The sequence below is a fragment of the Asterias amurensis genome, chromosome 2 (genome assembly GCF_032118995.1).
Source record: "Asterias amurensis chromosome 2, ASM3211899v1".
In the NCBI taxonomy this organism is placed as follows: Eukaryota; Metazoa; Echinodermata; class Asteroidea; order Forcipulatida; family Asteriidae; genus Asterias; species Asterias amurensis.
In genome coordinates, this window is record NC_092649.1 from 12,481,330 (window position 1) to 12,504,281 (window position 22,952).

A 22,952-nucleotide genomic window follows, 5' to 3' on the forward strand; every position below is an offset into this window, starting at 1 on the left:
TTGCTGTTGTCACTCTAGTTGTTTGCATTATCAGGGTGTTGCCAGAAATAAATAGAGTTTGCTCTGCATACAGTTAATTAGAATTTGACTCGACACTGCCAACTGTTCCTAACATACAACTTACCTCAAAAAAAGATATTGTTGGAAGATGTGTCCAGCTTCTGTTTCGCGAGAAAAATGCACAAGGTTTCTTACTTCTTGTACTACTTCCAACATTGCCAAAGCACTCAAGCCTCAAAGCAATTATTGTTCTAAAAGTGCAACAGTTATATTGCTGAAATAGTTCTGAATGCACAGGAGTATGGTGCAAATAATGTTCATGAATTTATCAGTCATGTCAGTAAAGTTCATTGAAAACGCGACGTCCAAAGAAAAAGAGCCGAGAGGTACGGCCACTGCATCCGCACGGTCCGCGACACTGAAGAGAAATGGATGCCATGCGGTCCGGGGAGCATGCGGCCGGGGGGCGGGCCCGGGTATACGCGCAACCCATGGCCAATCAGTGAGTCGGAAACAGCGCAAAACGCCTTATTTGCATAAACAATGATCTCGACTACATGTGGCATTCCAGAGTCGCCCCAGTCCAAGGAATGCACTGGAAGTCACATTACCTGGATGGGTTCATTAATTTATTCCACCGTGAAATGACACGAAGTAGGCTAAGCCTCTTCAACCATCAGAACAAAGGTGTTTTTCAAACATGCCTTTATATCTCTTATATGCCTTTTGTGGACGGCGTTCGGGTAGTCACCACGCCCCTTATTTTTACAAAACAAATCAAGAAGTTATAACGTTTCTACGGAAGCGTAAAATGAACATTGCAATATAAAGTCATACCTATAAGTAAAGTGACTCGTATCTCATATTTATAAAATGAGCATGAAGTCATAACTTTGAGTAACATCTTGTAAAGCTTTGTTTATTGTTCACGGTCAAATGAGTTATCAACAGGGCCCACCAATTGCATTAAACTTGTAAGCAGCATTGTTGTGCTTACGGAGAGGCCAATGTTAGCAGAATTTCTATTTCATTTTATAAAGCTGTTCAAACCGTAAGCAAGACAAACGATGGCTAACCCCGCGTTAAGCACACGGGTGACATCACATTGCAAATACATGAACAAGCGCGCCCAGAAATGTTCTGCTTATTTGAGAAATCATGCATTTATGCTTACAGACAATTTGTTGCTACAGTAAGCACACAGATTTGCTTATACAAATTGGGCCCTGCTTTGTATCTGCGCCGGGCGTGGCAGACTCCGGCCCAATTTTAAAAGCTGTTAGCAGAAAATTATGCTAATAAACACATTTCTTTGCTAAGCAAATTGGGTGGGACATCAGTCACTACAATGTAAAACCTAATGTAATTTTGGCTGATAACCGGTTTCTGCTAAGCAATAATTTTCTTTATTTAGCAAGTTTATTGTGCTTACATGCTTCATAAAAATTGGGCCATGGTCTTTTTATATATAGCACCCTCCTATTTCTTTGCTAAGCTAAACATTGAGTGAGGCATCACAGTCATAACTCATTGTTGGCTGGTAACCCGTTTCTGTTAAGCAATAATTGTCTTTGCTTAGCAAGTTTTTGTGCTTACATGCTTCATGAAATTGGGTCATGGTCTTTTTTAGCACCCTCGGAATTGCATTTGTCAATCTGCAAGACTCAGTTGGCATACGGCCAACGTTCGCAGGATTGCAACATCGCTAACCCGCCCCCATCCTCGCACATCCTATTATAGTAGGCCTAGCCTACAGGTGTTTCAAATAGTTGCATTTAATTGTGGCCTTTCTAAAGAGGGATTAAGAATTAGCAATGCAATAAATCTGCCTATTAACCAATTTGTGTAACCCTTTTGTACGTTGTTGAAAACACACTAATTTGCATCGACTTATACAAGTGTGGCTTTTTCTGCCCTAAGTATGCCGACGTGCGTTGGTTTAATGACTTTGTTAACCGACAGAGGGCGCCGTTGTGCTTTAACGGTAGTCACACTGATAAAATTTCAAGGATGTAAAAAGGCATAACTTTGAGGATTATTTTATCATATTTTATAAAGATATTACTCTCAATCTCGTCTTTATTCCTGGTATGTAAATTAATTTTACACATTTATACAATTAATACTCACTATTTTATGTTCAATCTTCAGCTTTACACCGGTGAGATTGGTAATTAATCAGTGTGGAGCGTAGTAATTTTAGCTGGGTTAGGCGGTCGGGTTAGGCAGCAAATTGTTTTCGGGGGGGGGGGGGCAATGGGGCAGCATCTTTTTGGGGGGCAGCAATTTTTTTTAAAGGGCAGCGACATTTTTGGAAAACAACAATTTTTTATGGCAAGTTTTTGGTTGAACGCCATGACTATTTTTTTACTTGGCGACTTATTTTTTTTCACAGGCCGACTTATTTTTTCCCCGTGCCGAATAATTTTGGGGGCAGCAACCCTTTTCGGGGCAGCAACTTTTTGTGGGGACAGCAACTTTTTGGGGGTTGAACTTTTTGGAGGGCAGCTACTTTTTTGGGTGGCAATTTTGTTGTTTTAGGCCATGAATCCTTTGTTACTTTGTGATTTTCTTTTCCACAGGCCGACGTTGGGGGGCAACAACGTTTTTTGGGGGCAGCAATTTGTTTAGAGGGCAGCGACTTTTTTTCAGGGGGGGGGGCAGCGACTTGGTTTAAGTGGCCGACTTGTTTTGGGGGCAGCAACTTTTTGGGGGGCAGCAACTTTTTGGGGGGCAGCAACTTTTTTAAGGGGCAGTGACTTTTTTTAGGTTGCGACTTTTTTTTATGTGGTAATTTTTTTTTTAGCAACTTGTTTTGCTTGCGGCGACTTTCGTTTTCACCTGCCGACTAATTTTTTGGGGCAGCAATTTTTTGGGAGAAAAGTGACTTTTTTTAGGTGGCAATTTTGGGTTTTAGGCCATGACTGTTTTGTTACTTGGCGACTTTTTGTTAGTCACAGGCCGACTAGTTTTGGGGCGGGCAACTTTTTGGGGGCCAGCATTTTTTTTAAGGTGGCAATTTATTTTTCGGTAATTCTTTTTTTTTCTTTGCGATTTTTTTCCCCGTGCCGAATAATTTTGGGGGCAGCAACCCTTTTCGGTGCAGCAACTTTTTGTGGGGACAGCAACTTTTTGGGGGTTGAACTTTTTGGAGGGCAGCTACTTTTTTGGGTGGCAATTTTGTTGTTTTAGGCCATGAATCCTTTGTTACTTTGTGATTTTCTTTTCCACAGGCCGACGTTGGGGGGCAACAACGTTTTTTGGGGGCAGCAATTTGTTTAGAGGGCAGCGACTTTTTTTCAGGGGGGGGGGCAGCGACTTGGTTTAAGTGGCCGACTTGTTTTGGGGGCAGCAACTTTTTGGGGGGCAGCAACTTTTTTAAGGGGCAGTGACTTTTTTTAGGTTGCGACTTTTTTTTATGTGGTAATTTTTTTTTAGCAACTTGTTTTGCTTGCGGCGACTTTCGTTTTCACCTGCCGACTAATTTTTTGGGGCAGCAATTTTTTGGGAGAAAACTGACTTTTTTTAGGTGGCAATTTTGGGTTTTAGGCCATGACTGTTTTGTTACTTGGCGACTTTTTGTTAGTCACAGGCCGACTAGTTTTGGGGCGGGCAACTTTTTGGGGGGCAGCATTTTTTTTAAGGTGGCAATTTATTTTTCGGTAATTTTTTTTTTTTTTTTTGCGATTTTTTTCCCCGTGCCGAATAATTTTGGGGGCAGCAACCCTTTTCGGGGCAGCAACTTTTTGGGGGGCAGCAACTTTTTTAAGGGGCAGTGACTTTTTTTAGGTTGCGACTTTTTTTTATGTGGTAATTTTTTTTTAGCAACTTGTTTTGCTTGCGGCGACTTTCGTTTTCACCTGCCGACTAATTTTTTGGGGCAGCAATTTTTTGGGAGAAAAGTGACTTTTTTTAGGTGGCAATTTTGAGTTTTAGGCCATGACTGTTTTGTTACTTGGCGACCTTTTGTTAGTTACAGGCCGACTAGTTTTGGGGCGGGCAACTTTTTTGGGGGCAGCATTTTTTTTAAGGTGGCAATTTATTTTTCGGTAATTTTTTTTTTTTTTTTGCGATTTTTTTCCCCGTGCCGAATAATTTTTGGGGCAGCAACCCTTTTCGGGGCAGCAACTTTTTGTGGGGACAGCAACTTTTTGGGGGTTGAACTTTTTGGAGGGCAGCTACTTTTTTGGGTGGCAATTTTGTTGTTTTAGGCCATGACTACTATTTTACTTGGCGACTCTTTTTTCTCACGGGCCCACTATTTTTGGGGGCAGCAACTTTTTAAAGAGGCAGCGACTGTTTTTAGGTCGCTACTTTTTTTGCGAGGCATTTTTTTCCCAGCAACTTGTTTTGCTTGCTTGCTTGCTTTTTTTCGCTTTAGGCCATGACGACTTTTTTACTTGGCAACTTTTTTTCACAGGCCGACTTTTTTGGGGGGCAACAACTTTTTGGCGGGCAGCAATTTTTGTTTAGAGGGCAGCGACATTTTTGGAAAACAGCAACTTTTTTAGTTGGCAATTTTTAGGTTTAACAAGTTTTTTTTATAGGTTTTTACTTGGCGATTTATTTTTTTCACAGGCCGACTTATTTTGGGGGCACCAACTTTTTTAAGGGGCAACGACTTTTTTAAGGTTGCAACTTTTTTTAAGGTGGCATTTTTTTTTCAGCAACTTTTTTTGCCCGCGGAGACCTTCGTTTTCACATGCCGACTAATGTTTTGGGCAGCAATTTTTTTCGGGGGCAGCAACTTTTTCAGGGCAGCAACATTTTGGGAGAAGAGTGACATTTTTTAGGTGGCAATTTGGGGTTTTAGGGCATGACTTTTTTTTTGTACTTGGTGGCAATCATTTTGTTAAGGTGGCAATTTTTTCGGTAAGTTGTTTTTTTGCGGCAATTTTTTTTCCGTGCCGACAAATTTTGGGCCAGCAACCCTTTTCGGGGCAGCAACTTTTGTGGGGACAGCAACTTTTTTGGGGGCAGCAACTTTTTTTGTGGCAATTTTGTTGATTTAGGCCATGACTACTTTTTTACTTGGCGACTTTTTTTCTCACGGGCCCACTATTTTTGGGGGCAACAACTTTTTACGGGGGCAGCAACTTTCGTTGAGTCTTTCGTCGCGTCGAATTACTCCTCTGAAAAACTGCATCTAAATCGGAGCTTTATTTCACCGCTTTGTTGTTCATTTCACATAGAGATACGCGACGAAAGTCGGCAGTGTTACTGCGTAATGTTTGGGCATGGAAAGCTCATGTTAACTGCACTAATCCAATGATATCATTGTATCCACTGGAACCGCTGGATCGAGCGGGCCTGGGGCCTTTCTCGAACCACGGCTTGGGCTCCGGCTTCGCGAGCTGTGTACACAGCTTGCATGTAACCTGCAAGTTGGAGCAGCGCGTTTTGCACGTGGAGCCTGAGCCGGAGCCCAAGCCGTGGTTTGAGAAAGGCCCCTGCCTTTATCCTAATATGGTGGATAAAGACATGCGCACAGAAATCGACCCAAGTCACAGGATTTCCAATAGAGGGCGCATGTTAAAAAAGCCGACTTGAACCAAGTCTAAGTCGATCCCGGTGGGGTTTGATTAGCTCTCACTTCATTACTCCAGGGGCTCACCACGAGGAGCAAGTGTTCAATTAGCTCTTGTCAGGGGCTCACCCGTGCTGGGCGGTGGACACAGGGAAGCTGATCAAAACATGGAGCAATCGAACCCACACATGAGTTGGGTGGGAGAGAGCAGTATTTTTGTTATAGCTCTTTGGACCAGTTTGATCAAATTTCCCAAAAATATACACATAGACTTAACTGTGCCAAATCAAGTGTTTTACGGATTGTTAATTCGTTTCAAGACATGGTCTCGGGATTTTACTCTATACCGACGGTGGTGTTTTTCAAACTTCCCGGGCCAATGCAATATAACTAATGTAGCTGTGAACTACTGCGCATGACAGGTTGTTTTGAATAAGCACAGTTATACTTTTTTTGGTGCATATTTAACCGAGATCCCGCCCATTTCACACTGTCACAGTATGTTCAAACTCTGGGACGGGAGACAAATATACGAAAATATGACAGTGTTCAGACTGTGGATCAAAGTGTGCCCGCACTGCGTTCAAACTGCTGTCCAGAAGAGGAATGTATTCAAATATATGAAAATACATTTATGAACAGTAAAATTACAAGACTATAAAATTATGCCCGTTGTTTGGGGTTGAATGGGAACAACGAGAACCTCAATCGCAAGTTTCTGTCAATATTATGGTTTATTAAAGGCTAGTGGTCATTTACTAGTGGCAATGATTCAAAATTATGAGCTTAAAACCTTAGTAATTGGAGAGATGTTGATAATACAAAACATTGTTACAAACTGCTTACTCTGAAGTAACAGAGGGAAAATTTTCGAGAAAGAAGTAATTTTCCAAGAATTTAATTTTGATACCTCAGCATTAGATTTTGAGGTCTCGTAATTAAGCATCTGAAAGACAAAACTTCGTGTGACAAGGGTGTTTTTCTTTCATAATTATCTCGCAATTTCGATGCCGGCCGGCCATGCAAATCAAGATGTTCTGTTGATCAACAAATGACCGATGTAAAACAAAACGCCCATCCATGGCCATACTGCAAAAAGTGCCCCGGCCCGCCCTACACTGCGTACAAAGCGCTGTCATGAAAACAAAAAACACCCGCTAGCGTTTTGAAACGCACACGCCGCCATTCAATGTGCAGTAAAAGATAGTATTCCATTTCGCGTCCGACAGGCAGGGCCTCTGTTCTATATCGCGTGCGCGTTGAGAAGCTAATTTGCTTTGACGCGTTGCGTTGGTTTGAACTCAACTTGTTTAAGTTTTCCGTCTTCATCATCAGCTGGATGACACTTCTTCATGACGTTTATCATGTATTTTTCCTACTCTTGCAAGAACAGAAAATAGTGTAGGCATAATACGCGTCTTCCCTTGACTAGATGTAACCATGACACTATATCCTGAAGTGCCTGAATCCAGACATGGGTTGCGGAACCAGTGTGGATGTAAAAGAGTTTAAGTATCAGCAGAGCCCCCAGAGAGAAGCCCATCTTGACTTCCGAAAGTCAACTTCCATCGTGTCAGATGCTCCGAGCCCTACATGCAGCCCTTGCACATATAGCATTTACACTGCCACAACAGACGGAGGATCGCTGACGGGTGAGTTTTGGCCATCATCAACCGGTCCCGAAGTGGTGTCAGTCGCAACACTCGAAGGCCACTCTGAGCTGGAAACATCCCATCGTCAGAAGAAGAACAAGATCTTTTTACTACAGAAACAAAGTTTGGCCGTGGCAGTTGAGAAGGCCGTGGTTATTCGAAAGACACGAAGTGATGAGACTGGAACAGACGTCCCAGCACCCCAGCAGCTGGACACCCCGTCCGCGTCACAGTCTTACCCCGTGATTCCTGGCGGCACCATCGAGCAGAGCAGGCCGAGAAGAGACAAACTATCAATGGAGTACAATCGGGACAACTTCACTCACTTGAAATGTAAAGAAGAAAACTCAGCTGACGACGAAGCCATTCGGCACACAGTCTCCACGGAGGAGGCAGTTCGTGGCTACCATGTTACGCTGGACCAACCGTTCAGATCGCAGTATCTTTCACTGCACAGCAATGACCAAACGACCCGCCGAATTCGCATGCTACTTATGTCAGGAGGAGTAGCTCCGGCTACAGGATCCATTGGCCTGAACTATAGACCGATCAGCATCGATGATAGTACAGCCTCCGATGAGATGGACGATTCTGAAGAAAGTGCCGAGGAGGATGATTCTGTGACAACCGAAGAGGCAGATGACACAGACCACCCCAAACTAGACTGTCAAGCCGGCCAAATCGAACCTGGCACAGGACAGAAATCTGGCGATGTTTCTCAAAGCCTGGACGGCATCATTCAAGAGGATGTGGCTTTGGTTGATACGGATCATGATGATAAGATGAGCGAAGTTGCGGAAGAATTCGAAACGCCCTCGGTGTTGTCCATCCTCGACCACGTCGATCACGGTGCAGCATCTGACAAGTCCGACGCCGATGATGAAATGTCAGAGCTAACTTCTCTTCATTCTGTGTCTTCCCACTCAAGCCTCGAAGACTCTGACAACTGGATTGAAGAGGGTTACTATCCTATGGCTGAATGTGACCCACCAGGAACGAAGACACCTCCAATAGAAGACAGCTCACTCTCGAGTCTTCCACACGTCATCTCAAAATTGCTAAAATCGAAAACCCTACCCAAGGCGAAAACGACGAGCAGCGATCCAGCCATAGCACAACCACACACTTTTGTCAATCTGCTTAAACTACCAGAATCCAGCCACAAACTTGGTCTTGGCGACCACAGATGTAGAAGCTCCACAATTTTCAGTCCTTCGACCTCATCGCTGACACTCGACCAACCATCCATAGGCCTACATGATGTCGACATGTCAGACAACACCAACAACAGCGGCTCTGCTCGGGCTGCTGGTGCCGTCATCCGCCGTGTAGGACGAGGGTCGTCCGACGGTGCAATTTCCATGGTATCCGGTGATAACAATGACAGTTTGGAAGAAATGACGAGTTGCAGCAACATTCACTTACACGAAAACTTCTTCAACGGTGAGTTTTATGCAATGGGTTCGTTTGTTTAGATGACCATCCCGTCAAGGGATCTCGGCAATGCTCCCACAATGTCAAGGTGTGAACATCAAATCTCTCTCCTACACACTATTTTGTTTGTAATAAATTGCAGAAATCGGGGAAGTGTGGTTCAGTACTACTTTAGACGACATTATCATAATTAAAGTACCATGTGTAATCAGCGGTGAGCTTGGTAGGATTAGAACCTACAACCTTGCAAGTGCAGCTAACCACATTGGAACACGGTGATTTTTTTTTTTAAATAATCGTGAAAAAAACAATCATTTTGTAACGTAAATAAGACATTGCACCAGCACAATTCATTCAATCTTCATGGAAACATATTCGGCACCACGTTGGGCCTTTGGGATACAAGTGTGTGCAATTGTTTTGATTTTTCTTGATTTCCCCTCCGTTTATTTAATTGTTCACAGATTTTGGTGATAATTTTGACGATGAGGACTTTCGTCGGCTGTAGAAGTGTCGCGTCAATTTACAACCATGACACCGATTGTATGAAGTGACCGAAGAGATAGGTTGTTGCGGGTCTTGGATTAACACCGTGCTGGGTGAATGAGGACTCCTCACTGTTAACTCCAAACAATTAGCCGAACCAAAATAAATGGGTGTAATTGGTGACTTAGTACACAAATAGTGACTTAGAACATTCCAGGGTCCAGTTTAATAGAGGTGCTAAGCCAAACATTTTGCTTAGCATTATATTTCTTCCTTCTGATAAAACATGAATACCACCCAAATGTCCGCGTGAATTTCAGAATTAGCAAACAACAGCTAAATACCATGTAACATTGTAACAAGCAAAATGCAACAAATAAAAATTTGGTTGGTAATCCTTTTTTTATCAAGGAAGTATTTTCATGCTAAGCAAATTTTCGTGCTTAGCAGCTCTATGAAGTTGTGCCCATGTCACGTCCGGGCAGGCGATACACAAGATACACAAGACAGGCCATAATATGGGTAGTCGTTTATATAAGAATCTTTTTTCGTGTCACAATTTCAACAAATATTCAAGTGTTCTAAAAATAGCTGCTGAAAACTTTTGAATGTTACTCTTATAGCAGGATGCAACAGATTATTTGATACGATGAATAAAGGTGAGTTAGAAACATAAGCAAAACAAAACAATACTAATGCACACAAGTGTCCTCGCTATGTTTTTTTTAATTCAAGAGCAGCTATTGTTATTTTTTTAAAGTTTTGTTTTCAGTTTTCGAGACGAGAGAGGGCAGAGTTGTATTATTTCTTCTTTCAAACGCAGTTTTCATTTACAAAAGCAGTTTTTTAAAGACAATTATTTTTTTAAATCAGCTTTTTCTTTCTTTTTCCGAAGCAGTTATTATTTTTCTTTATTATAAACAACTGCTTTTGAAAACAAACTGATGGCTTCTGAAAATAAAAATTAAATGCTTCAGACTTTCATGCAAAAGAATGCCTGAAATAATTGGTTTGCTTTCATGCTCTTCGTTGATTTTAATAGAAAAGGAACACTACTATTACTAAAAAATACATAACTATTTATATGACGTTTTTTTATTGAAACGCCAGGCAGCCGGGCAAAATTGCATTCATAATTATCCTTTGAGAGAAAAAACATTTTGGTTTGACAATAATTATAAATAATCGGAACGTTTTGATGTAACGACAAACAAACAAGTTAATAAAATATAGTTTAAAAAATGTATAATTAGTGTTTGATTGCTTTTAATGTTAGACTTGTCTTTTTATCTTTCTTTCTCGAATTTGTTTGAAACATGTTTAAACATAAGTATTATTAAACTAAATTCAGATTTTGTAAGTTCTTTTTTTTTTTTTTTTTTTTTTTTTTAACGTGATAACGGCTCAAGGATCATGTGGGACTGGAGAGAACATGGAGTCAGGGTTACTGTTCATTGACGACGCTGCAATAATAGTTAAATGGTCACTACAAATTTTGGAGGTGCATTTTAAATGGAACGCAAATCCTGGCAACAAAAATAATGAGTTATGTTCGCACTCATGCGCTATGCTACTTTATAAATAAGGCATTGGTGAATTCCCCCTTGGTACTTTTGGGCAGTTCGAGTACCCCTCCCCCACGTAATAAGTCAAGTGGCCAATTTACATTTCGTCTTGATACATTGTTGTATTAGGACTATCTAGTTCTTTATGGATATTGATGAAGAGGTTATTGCACAATGTAAAATGTTTGTGTATAGTAAACAAACAAGAGTATGTGCAGTGATGCGGTTACACCTGCAGAAAAGACGAGTACGTAAATGGTGTGTACACAAAGCTATTAATATTGACAAGGCCTCTCGCGCTGGTTGCCACCAGGGAGACGGGGGAGTGGGGCAGCTCTCGCACGGTGCAAAGTTTACACCCAGCACCATGGAGACAGGGCAACACAATACCCATGCACAGTTTGCGCCTCGCGTTGTGGTGGGTTGTCACAGAGCCGTGCAGTGTTGCTGATGAAATGGTTCCATAGAACTGCATATTCAATAGGGTCAATATTTGGCCTAACCTCGCGGTCTCTATGTAGTTCACATGTACAAAACAAACCAAAAAGCTAGTTATGTACACGTTCATTGTGTACGACTGGTAGCGGATGAAACATTATCACTGAGTGGTTCGAACTTCTTGATTTGTTGATTCCTCTCATTATTCAGGATAGAATTCCAGCGTTTCTCGTTGTGATAACATCTGAGGCTCCATGGAAGTTTCCACCTACATGTGAATTTTGTTACAACGGCTTGGAATTCTCTGAACTAGGCAAGGACCGAAGTTTACACTTGAAGACAGCCGGCCCCGTGGACGGTGTGTGTGTGAGAGGACCGAAAGGGGTCACATCTGCAGTGGGTCCCCTACTCAAATTACGAGGTTAGTATTTTGTGGTGGTGCGTGTTTCCTTTCTTGATGGTTAACATTTAACCCTGATGTAGGGGTTCCTGTATGATTTGGACCTTCTGCTCAGCCAGGTCTTTGGTGTATGACTCTATCGAGTGTAAAACACTTCAAGTTTAGTCTTCATGTGGGTCACACTTTTCCGGAAACGAATAGATTGTTGGATCTCAAAAAATAACCTGATGGGGTTCTCATGGTTTGGACCTTCTGCTCGTGTGTGACTCTATCGAGTGTAAACAGTTCAAGTTGTGGGTCACACTTTTCCCGAAACGTTGTTGGAACTCAAAACATAACCTAATGAGCTGATCAGGTCACTGGTATGACTATTGTAAACAGGTCAGGTTTAGTCGTCATTGGGTCACCTTTATTCGTAGATTGCAGGAACTCACGACAGACCGACTTCCCGGTTAGACGATCATCATTGCTAATTTGTAGACCCAGTAACGTAACTTAATTAACTTTAATTTGGGGGAAAATGTCCGTATCCTGCCACCATTCCCCAATCCATTCTTTTAAAAAAATGAAAATCTCATTTTGAGTGTTACTAATTTATTTCAGAACGAATGAAAAAGTGGTGGCAGGTACGAACATTTGTTCCTACTTTTTTTGTTTACATTAGCATCTTCGTACGAAAATGCAAAATATGTAAAAACAATTTAAGTCAGTACAGAGTCCCAGTTTATCCTTGTTTAGTCTAATAATAATAATCATTGATAAGATAGCCCATTTTCAATGCATTTAAAATGCAATGCACTAGACTTGAGTGGTTCATACGGTCATCACGGTATAGCGTTTCAATTAGGGCCTACAACGTATTTGTAAGAGTAATAATAAACAAATGTTGTATATCATGGAGGTTCATGTTTTAAAATGTATCCATGATTTATGGTTTTCGTTCTGCACCACGGAAGACGAATTGGTCCCGTCGGAGACAAAACGCTAATACACCTTGTATTGATGAATTTATAAATTGTTGGTTTTGGCCACAATTCCAGAAACACTCAGCAGACCAAAAGACGCACGCAGACAAGACGGGTGCTAAAATTTCCTGCGCTTTTACCAAATAAAATGAGTGAAATGAATGACAGGACTTAGGCATATTAACCATGTCATCCATGATACCCTAACGTCCGTCGATATCGGTTTTTTCCCATTACCGATATATCGAAAATTTAATATCGAGTATACTCGATATATCGAGTGTTTCCCGCGCGCAAGATGAAGCCTAAAAACAGCACTTGGTATACTCATGGCGAGTAGAAATATATATACCGTAGACTGACAGTTTAATAGGGTTCTATTTAAACCTGTTTTTGGGGGCCCCGACCTTGTTTGTAGTTCAAAAATTTCAAATTGCGTAGTCCCGCGCCCCGATTATTTCTGGTTTTACAACAAAGTATGATCGCCGCTACCGCTGGCTTGGCCAATATTGGTGAACGCGCACCACAATTCTCGATTCGTGATTGGCCATGATTGACCGTCTCAAAACGACACAGAGCCTTTGTGAGTTGCGTGACTTGCCGACATTAAGGTGTCAGTTGCCGATGCACTGACGTAAAAGTGTCAATCAAGTTGTCCGACGGGCGCGCGGGCGGGCGGCTTTGGGTTGAGATCTTTGGTACGATGTGGAAAAAAAAATTGGTGCGACAGGCCCGCTGTTGTGGAGAGTGAAGTGTGTTAGGGGAGCGCGGCGCTTCAAACTTTGTCAACACTAAATGAATTAGTTACTAAACTTTTTGAGAGTCTAATGCCCTTCAAAATAACGACAATTCACGGCAATATTATTAGATACATAATAAATGTCCGCTGGTATGTTACACTACTTTTACGGTTGAAAATGGTTGAGATAATCATCCAAAAAAATCACGAGAAAGTCCCGCAAAACACAGACCTACCACTCCGCGCTCACAATATACAACGCAAGCAGCATGATGCAGTCACATAGTCTCCAATAAAGGCTCGTAGCACTTAGCAGTCTATAGTAAAGGCATTAAAATTGAATGCGAGAAAGCCCTCTATTGTCGAAATAACGCAGTGCATCACGCGATACCGCCTTGAAAAAAGACTGCACGTGTCTGTGCATGCTTGGGCAAACGGGTTTTCCCCCCGAATTGCAATAACCACACACGCTGGTGTGCACGCTTAAACCGTACAACAGCAAAGTCTTCGCTGGTACGCACGCAATAGCCGCCGACAGCGTGGTCTGCGAAGCATATAGTTCCTCGGAAGTGTAAGCTTGTTTACGAAAACAACAACGTGTAGGCTTTATTTGACCAAAATGACGCCATTATGATACCTTGGATTGATAGAAAGATTATTTTACTGTATAACGTAAGATTGTTTTCTTCCTTGTTTTGTTATGTCTTGTTGATTCGGGGAAGTTTTTGCGGGGTATTTTTGCAAACCAGCGGTGGTTTCTTGTGAGGTTTTACCGTGCGCTCGCCGCGGAGTTGTGAACTTCTGCGACGGGCCAGCGGCTGATGGCGAAAACACAAAGAACAAGCAGACATACTTGGTTGTAAAACGTATTTTATTTAATAGAGCAACTCGAAATTATGAAATTACATAACGACGACGGCTTTTCCAATACTCAAACACAGATTTCTTTTAAATAATCGGACACTCTTTTGGTATTTTCGATATCATTTAGGAACATCGAATTTTTCAAAACATCGAAATTTTTCGATATATCGAAAATCCGATATTACGATATGATTATAAAAGTGACATCGGCGATTTCGATGTCAAAAAAATATCGAGTTTTTGAGTATTTTCGATATATCGACGGACGTTATGATACCCCATGGAGGCAATGAAGGCAATTGCCTCCATGCCCCCTGGTCATTGCATAGGTGCCCTTGAGATGCTCCAGTAGAAATTTACGATTTCCTTCTAGGGTGCCCTACCAAAGAGAAAGTGCCTTGGTGCCCTTGCCCTTTCAAAAACGAAGCATACAGGCCATGGAGTCTTCCACTCTAATCTTTGGCAGTGCCTCCACTGGCTGTTCCTTATTCCTGTTACGTTTTTGCAACTTACACTCTCACAGCCAGTCGCCAAAGTTTTCTTTGTTTTCCCACGTGGTTTCGATAATTTTCAAAAAGGAGAAAACGAACATTTTTAGTTTTGTTTTATCAAAATTGTGTTTGCAATCATTGTGACGACTGACGCGTAACTTTGAAACATGACTGGGGATCGAAGTTGCTTGTGATAGATCAATAGTTTGCTAAACCGTCTGGCTCGACCTCTCTTTATATAATACAAAGAACGGAATGTTCATTGCTTGGATACTGCGATCGACATTCATGATTTCACTCTCTAACTAGTAACCCTATAGTTTTATACACATTGATAAAAAAACACCACTGAGGACATAAAAAAGCGCGGCAATCGTTTAGGCCCATACATGTCGGAATTTGGTTTCTTTGGAGTGACATTTTTCACATCTACATGCTGCGACGAAAATTGATGATGACAAATTCAGAAACCGCTTTTTGTAAGCATTTAAAGAATGATTGACATAATGTTTTGCCCTTTGAGAACTATTTTGCTGTGGTAAAAACGTCAGGCCTTTGGATACAGTTCACTACAATGTAAGCAAAACAGTAAATATTTGAAAAAGACACAAAAGTGACCCAACGTCCATACTGATAACCAGAATTATATATTATGCCTACAAGATTTTTGAAGATTTAGTTGAACTTATTCTTTACCAAGACATAAAAAGGAAGGCTTTGCTTTTTTTCTCTACGGATTATGTGCCACTTTGTAACAATCCTATAGATACTTCATTACAATGCCACTGAGCGAGTATACCAATTTCTACGTCATGAATGAGGCAATGAAGTGTGCCAAAACGAACCAGAATTGTTTTAATTACGAGAACACTTGTCCAGTTTAATTGATTGTTTAGCCAGCCCTTATACATAATTCTGGCTTACTGGGTAAAAACCCACTTGGACTTTGCGTCGACGTTCGAAGAATTGCATGAGAGTGATCACCGCAATGTTCACATTATGAACTCCAAAACCCCCGTTAAAGGCACTGGGGTGGATTTCACAAAGATAGTCGTAACTTAGGACTAGTCCTAGGCAATGCTAATAGATAGGACCAGTCCTAAGTCAGGATGAGCTACTGGTCCCAACTTTAGGACCAGTCCTATCTCTTAGCATTGCCTAGGACTAGTCCTAAGTTAGGACTACCTTTGTGAAATCCACCCCTGGACACGATTGGGAATATTGTCAAAGACCAGTATTCTCACTTGGTGTATCCCAAGATTATGCATACAACTAATAGCAGTGAAAATTTGGGCTCATTTGGTCATCGAGTTTGCAATAGAATAATGAGAAACAGAACACCATTGCTGCATTGCTTTATGATGTGCTTTCAGATTCAGAATAAAAAAGGCTTCATTTTATTATTTGAGTGAGAAATGACCCCTTTCTCAACTACAACTACGTTACTTCATAGAGAGAGAGAGAGAGGGGGGGGGGAGCCGTTTTCACAATGTTTTGTACCATCAACAGCTCTCCATTGGTCGTTACCAAGCAAGTTTTTAATGCTAACAATTATTTTGAGTAACTACCAATAATGTCCATAGTGCCTTTGATACCTGCGTATAAGACCGATGTGTTACCATAGCTCCATTGACAACCTAACAGTAAACATACTTGGGCTTGTTTGATCAAGCCATATACATGACGCAGTGGAATGAGTCAGATGGTTTTATTTGCTCGAGCCGATATGCAGGATTTTTAATGATTTTGTTTTAATCTGATAAGTTGCAATTTTGCTGGCGGTTGTTTTCTTGAAAACCCACAAGTGGAGTGCATACTCCACGGTTGCTATACACTGCAAACGTGATCATGGGCGACTATGAGCTAATTCTGCTGACAGATGGGAATATATGAGACCGTTAGATGCGTATGAACTATTAATTGCCCCTTCATTAACAACATTGAAACAGACTAGGTCTCAATTAAAAGAACAACAACAGCAATTAATGTGTAATTTATTCGTCGTGGTCTTTACATAGAAAATAATTGCCCCATCACCAACAACATTGATGGATTTTGACACACAGCTTTTTTTCATTTGCATTTTAATTTTTTTTTAATTATTAAACTGGAATGACTGACTGCTGTGCTACACTTTTTATTAGAAAAAAGGTAAATGTTTGTGTTACAGTTCAACGCTTAAACGATGTTGTCAAACAATCTGTGCGTCAAGAGCCTTGCATCTCATTGAGATCGTTACGTAATTCCACTTAGTTTTATCACCAACTTTACAAGCATCGCTTTACAAAACAAATATTTTTTTTTATGTGATGTATATAATGGACAGCTTTGACCTTTGACCAATAAAGACAAGAGCTACATGACGTATGTGGTCATGTTGATGACGCCATAACCTCTTCCTTTTTATTCCTCGCAAAGTTACGAAAATCAGACAACCCACAATAGCAAGAACTAACAAATGATTAATGGTTGGATTTGAAATGATGTTCGCCGTGTCCTTAGCCCTTTTTACACGACAAAGGTAAATTATATGGTACCTGTAATGATCTCTTATTCCTATGCATCAAACAAAGTGATTTGTCCGAATATAAATCAACTCTTTAGGTTCATGAAATCACACAATTTCACCATAGACAAAGAGGACCGGATTGCACGTAACATGGTCCTTTGCTGTATGTTCAGAAGCAGTCGAAGTCGCCCGAGGTATCTCCCCTCAACCTCTCAACACAAACCAAGGCTTATGTGTAATGCGATTGGATCCGTATCTTTACTTAGTCGGGTTGGAGGCAAAACATGCATTGTGCCTCTTTATGATGAAGAACGCTCATCATCTTAAAGACTGGTGGTCTGGAGTGTCTGCTCTTATTTGAATAGACTTGATTTAAAGTCTGTGTTCGCAGATTGTTTGCTTTAAAAAGCCTCCACACCCTAACAAAAACACACCACACCAAGTAGATGGAGTCTGAGACATGACCCTTGCACACATACTGCATTGGTTCTTGTGCAAATCATGGCTTCGATGGGGCCTTTATCGAAGAAGACCCAATATTTAATTACATTGTTGAATGCCTTGTCACATAAGGCAATTTACAGGCAACCCGTTCTAGGCAATCTCCAAGGGAATCTCTGGGGGAAAAAAACCACATTCATATGTTAATTTCTGCACAATTATCTTGGGACAGATAAGATGTGTGGAAAAATGTATGGTGTACATTGCACTCATGTGCATGAGTTTCGCTTTTATGTGTACCCGGACATTGAGGTGGTGGGAACTCCCCTTTCAAGCCATGGCCTAAAAAATACAGGCATATTAACAAACAATGGATAACTTTGGGGAAAAAGGAAACGTGCAGTTTCTTAAAAATCTTACTGCTGATATCAGAAGTACCCTTCAAAGCAATGGGTGTCAAATGGCGCACTTTCCACCGACAGTCTAACAAGTCAACCCACTGAACCGTGGGTCGGCCTCTGACACCAATAAATGGTAAAATGAGGAGGACTTCAGGCAATTTAATGAAAATGAAATCTTGGCAACGACCCGAGAAACAACTGTGGTTCCTATTATACAGAAGAAATGCGAGATGTCAGAAGTTATTATTGCGTTCGGCTACCGGCACTTCTGGGAACTTGGTTGCATTTAATTAAAAGGCTTCAAACAAAAACTCTTGTTTTTTCTGTTGTTGCTCATTGACATTCAGCTCCCGTTTGCCAGCGTACATGGGTAAAATTCTAGGGCCTTCTTTGGGAGGCAAAGCAGCTATTATATGTTCTTGATTCTTGTGTAGGTTTGTTTTTAATGAATGGGCACATGCTGCATTTACTTCGTTAATGACAACAGTCATGTGGGCATAGAACAGCCGTTGGCATTAGGCTGACAGTCTGTCCTTAAATTGAACACTGAATTTTAAATTGTAATTACCATTTGTCCAGTTTTAGTTCACAGTCACCATGAATATTAATTTGTGCAAAGTTTCTAATTATTTTATAATTTTCCATTTCCCCCTTCCAGATTTCAAACATGGCAGACACCGAGACTGCGCAGGAGACGGTTCCAGACACAACGGTCGCCGTAAAGGGCAGTGAAGCCGAAGAGAACAATAACTCTGCAGATAGCCCGGCTGCAGTCGACGAAAAGCCCACTGATGGCGAGCCCATATCAGCAGAGAGTGGGGAAGTGGAGAAACCGGAGGACAGCCAACCAGAACAAGTACCCGAGGGAGATCAAACAGATGCACCTCAAGAAGCAGTTGAACCGGATCAACCTTCAGAACCCGCTGGTGGGGAAGAGCAGACCGTGGACGCACCAAAACCAGATGAGGATGGTCCAACATCTAGTGAAGGTGTTGAAGAAGCAGCTAAAGAGGGTGAAGTACCAGAAGATGCCCCCCAAGAGGTGGTGGTTGATAGCCAGGAAACACCCGCACCATCAGTCGTTATAGAGGATGAGAAACCAGAAGAGGAAACTTCGTCGCCTAAGACAGATGAGGTAGCAGTGGATGAAGTAGCCGATGAACTCATACCAGAGAAAGTTCATAAAACTGAAAATCCTGTTCTTGAGGAACCCAGGCCGGAGAAAGTTCCCGAAACAGAGAATAGTGTTCTTGAGGAGCCCACGCCAGAGAGAGCCGCTGATGAAATCGATGGCGATGCCACCGAATCAGAAAAACAAATTGAGCAGCCACAGGAGGACCAATCAAACATTCATGAAAATGAAGAGAAACCAGAGGACTCAAATGTTGAGGACACAAGCAAAGAGCTTGATTTAAAAGCAAAGGATGACGCCCCCGTAGATATTTCTGTGACCGTCGGAGATGTAGCGACAGCCGATATCCATGAAGCAGTCCCAGAAGATATAGATGAAATTAAACCGGTAGACCCTGAACCACAAGAACCTCCCCAAGAAACTACCACCGAAGAGGCGCAGCCTACAACAAGGGCAGAAGAAGGGGAAACTTCTGGAGAAAATGTTCATGAAATCGGTACATTCGAGGAAAAGTACAGCGCTGCTCAGCGTGACATTCAGGAACTGAGAGCCTTGAACGTTGAGATACAGCAAAGGCTGGATAAATCAGAAGCAGAGTCAAAAGATAGGAAACGCCAATCAAGTGTCGATAATAAAGAAGGCATGAAAGTCCAGTCAGACTACCTGGCAAGGGAGCTCTCCCAACAGCAAGACACAGAAAAGTACCTCCGGGAGAAACTGGCCGAGACGTTGGAAGAGAAGGAGGAGAGTGAACGCAAGTGTAAGGACTTACAGTTGAGGCTCAAGCGCTTCGCCAAAGACGACCAGGCCAAGGACGAGCGGATGAAAAAATTGGAGAGCGATCTGCGCGATATTTCACAGGAAGTTCAGACGCTCGAGGAACATTTCGACGAGGAGACACTGAAGACGATCAGGGAGTCAAAGGGTACGAACGCCACCAACGGCCAGACAACGACAGCAAGGACGCAGCAGAAACAAGAGACCCCTGTCCCACAGTCAAAAACATGTACTATTCTGTGATCTCGTTATTAGTTTTATTTCTAATGACTTGATGCATGCCCTTTCATAAAGTGTGTGATTATGGTTGTTTTTGCAACATCCTTGGGCCAAGTTTGAATGGCGACAATTTTGTCAACCACTAGTTATATTCCATATGGTTATTCCATTATGGTTACCTACGCATTGAAAACGTCCTGGGTACCAGGCAAAATCAACCAATGGTTGACTTTAGTCCGTCACTCAAACTTTCCCGTGTGCAGGGCTGTATGCGCTTCGTTTTTGACAGGGCAAGGACACCAAGGGCATTTTCTCCTTGGAAATGGCACCAAGGCAATGGCCGGGGGGACAGAGGTTGTCGCCTCCGCCTATGTTAAGGATCGGGCCTGCTTGTGTTACGTTGTCTGTAGGGTTAAGAGGGTTTGTTTTGCATTTTTGTTCCAACAATAGTGTGATGTTAACATGTTCAGGGTCTTGGGTAATTTAGACTTATTTTTTTGTGCTTATTAATTGAATTTTATTATTTGGTTTCAATTACCATTGACATACCGATTTTGTATACGCAAAGGGTGATGGCATAGTTTGCCCTGCTCCCTTTAAACAATTACTGTCCCATGTTGATTGACACACCCCTGTAGGACGAGTGGCATGGTCCAGCCTAGGATATCAAGGCTGTGGAGCTAACCAGCGTGCACGATGTGGTCGATACAATTGAAATAATGTTTAAACATAATATGAGGGGAAAACGTACCTCCTTGCAGGGCCCAACTTCATAGAGGTGCTTATAATATGCGCAAAAGGTAGTTAGTACTCAACAGGATTATGCTTATCAGAATTAGGTTACCATCCAAAATAGCATGCCACATGTATCATGTGTGACTGGTATCCTGCTTATTTTTGCTGAGTACAATTTGCTGAGTCTTCGTAACACTACGGTTGGCACTGAGGAAGAGTCCTACATGGCTGGGCAGGGTATACTTTTGGTATTGTCAGTGGCAGTATATATTCCCAAATAACGACCTGTGAAAAATTTGGCTTGCTCAATTAGTTTTCAAGTTGCAAGAAAGTAATGAAAGAAAAAAAAACTCGTTACATAGAATTATCTGTTTCCATATTATGCCTAAAAGCCTTTGTTATAATATTCAAATTTGTTGGTGAAAAATTAAATAGCCTTTTCGCCAAAACAACAGCTCTCCAGTAATTGTTACTAAATCAGTTTTTTTAGGTCGTGAATCTTTAGAGCAATTACGAAAGCTTTACTCTTCATTTAACAAATATCGTTTTGTCATGTGCAACCAGTATGATTTGTTTCCTGCAATTCGGCCCAAACTGTTTTTCAGTGCATAATAACATTAATATACGAGCACTTTAAAGGCACTGTACACGTCTGGTATTATCAAAGACCAGTGTTGGTGTATCCCATCATAAGCATATAAAAACAACCTGTGAAAATTTGGGCTCAATTGGTCATCAAAGTTGCGAGAAAATGATGAAAGAAAAAACACCTTTGTTGGACGATTTTTTGTGCTTTCAGATAGGAATAAACGACTAGCTAGTAGTCTTTTATTATTTTAGAGAGAAATTACCTCTTTCTCAAAAACTACGTTACTTTAGAGGGAGTCGTTTCTCGCAATGTTTTATACTATCAACAGCTCTCCAATGCTCGGTACCAAGTCAGTTTTTAAGTTAATATTTGTTTTGAGTAATTACCAAACGTGTACCTTCCCTTTAACCCCGGACTTGCATGACCATTGTAACAATATCAATGACTTTTGGTTGTTCAGGATTGAAGTACATGTACAATTGTATTGGCTTATCAGTGTAACTGCAGGAGGTCCTTTTCTCAGAAGTTAATTTAATGTTACGTTACGTACAGGGTATAATTCCTAGTTGGCAAAGCGGGTAGTAATGTAAATATGTTTTGCCGTTTATCTTGTTGACAAGTCTACTTGATGAGTCTGGATGTGGACCAATGGGTATAAGGCCGGGTATGTTTTAACCATAGAGCAAGGAATGTTTAACATCAACACAATGTGATCATGGAGCTATAAGATTAGATATAATTAAATTCTTTGATCAGGTGCAAGTACAAAACGACACCAGCGATTTTGTGAGACAAATGGGTTTGATGGTTCATCATGTAACATAATTCGAAACGAATGTTCTTGATTAATCTTAATGAGGAGTCATGAATATATAAATAAGGGTGCTCATGCAGACAGAGCAACTCAAGCAAATTTAAACGAGACCCAAATGCTGTAGATTTTACCTCGTTGACGTGTTTAAATCGTGTTGAAACATTAATTTGTAAAAAAAAATGTAATCTTTTAAATATGGAAACAATGATCATGTCCATTATATCAAACGCAAATTGATTATTTTTTATGTGTAACTACATGTAGTTTAAACAAAATTTGGGTTAATTTGTTTATTTTTTTAATTTCATTTTGAGTAAGACATTTGAAAATAAAGGATATTTTCGACGGGTGTAAGAATTAATGGACTGAAAAGTCGAAGGTAATTATGTGTCAGTAACGTGTGCTATGACAGCATGAATTATTTCAAAATGCAGTGTTTACTTTTTGTTTGTTTTCTAAGTGTGTTTTTTTTTGGACGGGGGGGGGGGGGGGGTGTTGATCTCGAATTCAAAGGTCCAACATTTCTATGCCTATTTTGGAAACGTTTTTTAACTACATGGCATTGTAATAACCTTTTTTAATTTTCATCTATCAATTTAATATAAAAAAAGGTAAACAAAACCAAATGGAACATAAAGAATCAAAAATAAATTGTTTACTGACTTTTTGTATAATTGTACATTATCATAACTCTATATTCTCCAATAATGTATACACACGCCCATAAAAACTACGTCATTCTTAAACAAAACCCAATATTTTTAAAATTGTACT

General features: G+C 41.1%; 2 protein-coding genes across 2 annotated transcripts; both read left to right on the forward strand.

Moving 5' to 3' along the window:
• The first annotated feature begins 6,827 nt into the window (after positions 1 to 6,827).
• On the forward strand, positions 6,828 to 10,348 carry LOC139934010 (uncharacterized). The gene is made up of 2 exons (XM_071928276.1): positions 6,828 to 8,622; positions 9,078 to 10,348. Exons 1-2 carry the CDS (start codon positions 7,002 to 7,004, stop codon positions 9,119 to 9,121), a joined length of 1,665 nt encoding a protein of 554 aa, XP_071784377.1. The 5' UTR covers positions 6,828 to 7,001; the 3' UTR covers positions 9,122 to 10,348.
• Positions 10,349 to 10,990: 642 nt separating this feature from the next.
• On the forward strand, positions 10,991 to 22,286 carry LOC139954524 (uncharacterized). The gene is made up of 2 exons (XM_071954365.1): positions 10,991 to 11,523; positions 18,571 to 22,286. The coding sequence occupies exon 2, from the start codon at positions 18,580 to 18,582 to the stop codon at positions 20,062 to 20,064; it is 1,485 nt and encodes a 494-aa protein (XP_071810466.1). The 5' UTR covers positions 10,991 to 11,523; positions 18,571 to 18,579; the 3' UTR covers positions 20,065 to 22,286.
• The last annotated feature ends 666 nt before the right edge of the window (positions 22,287 to 22,952 follow it).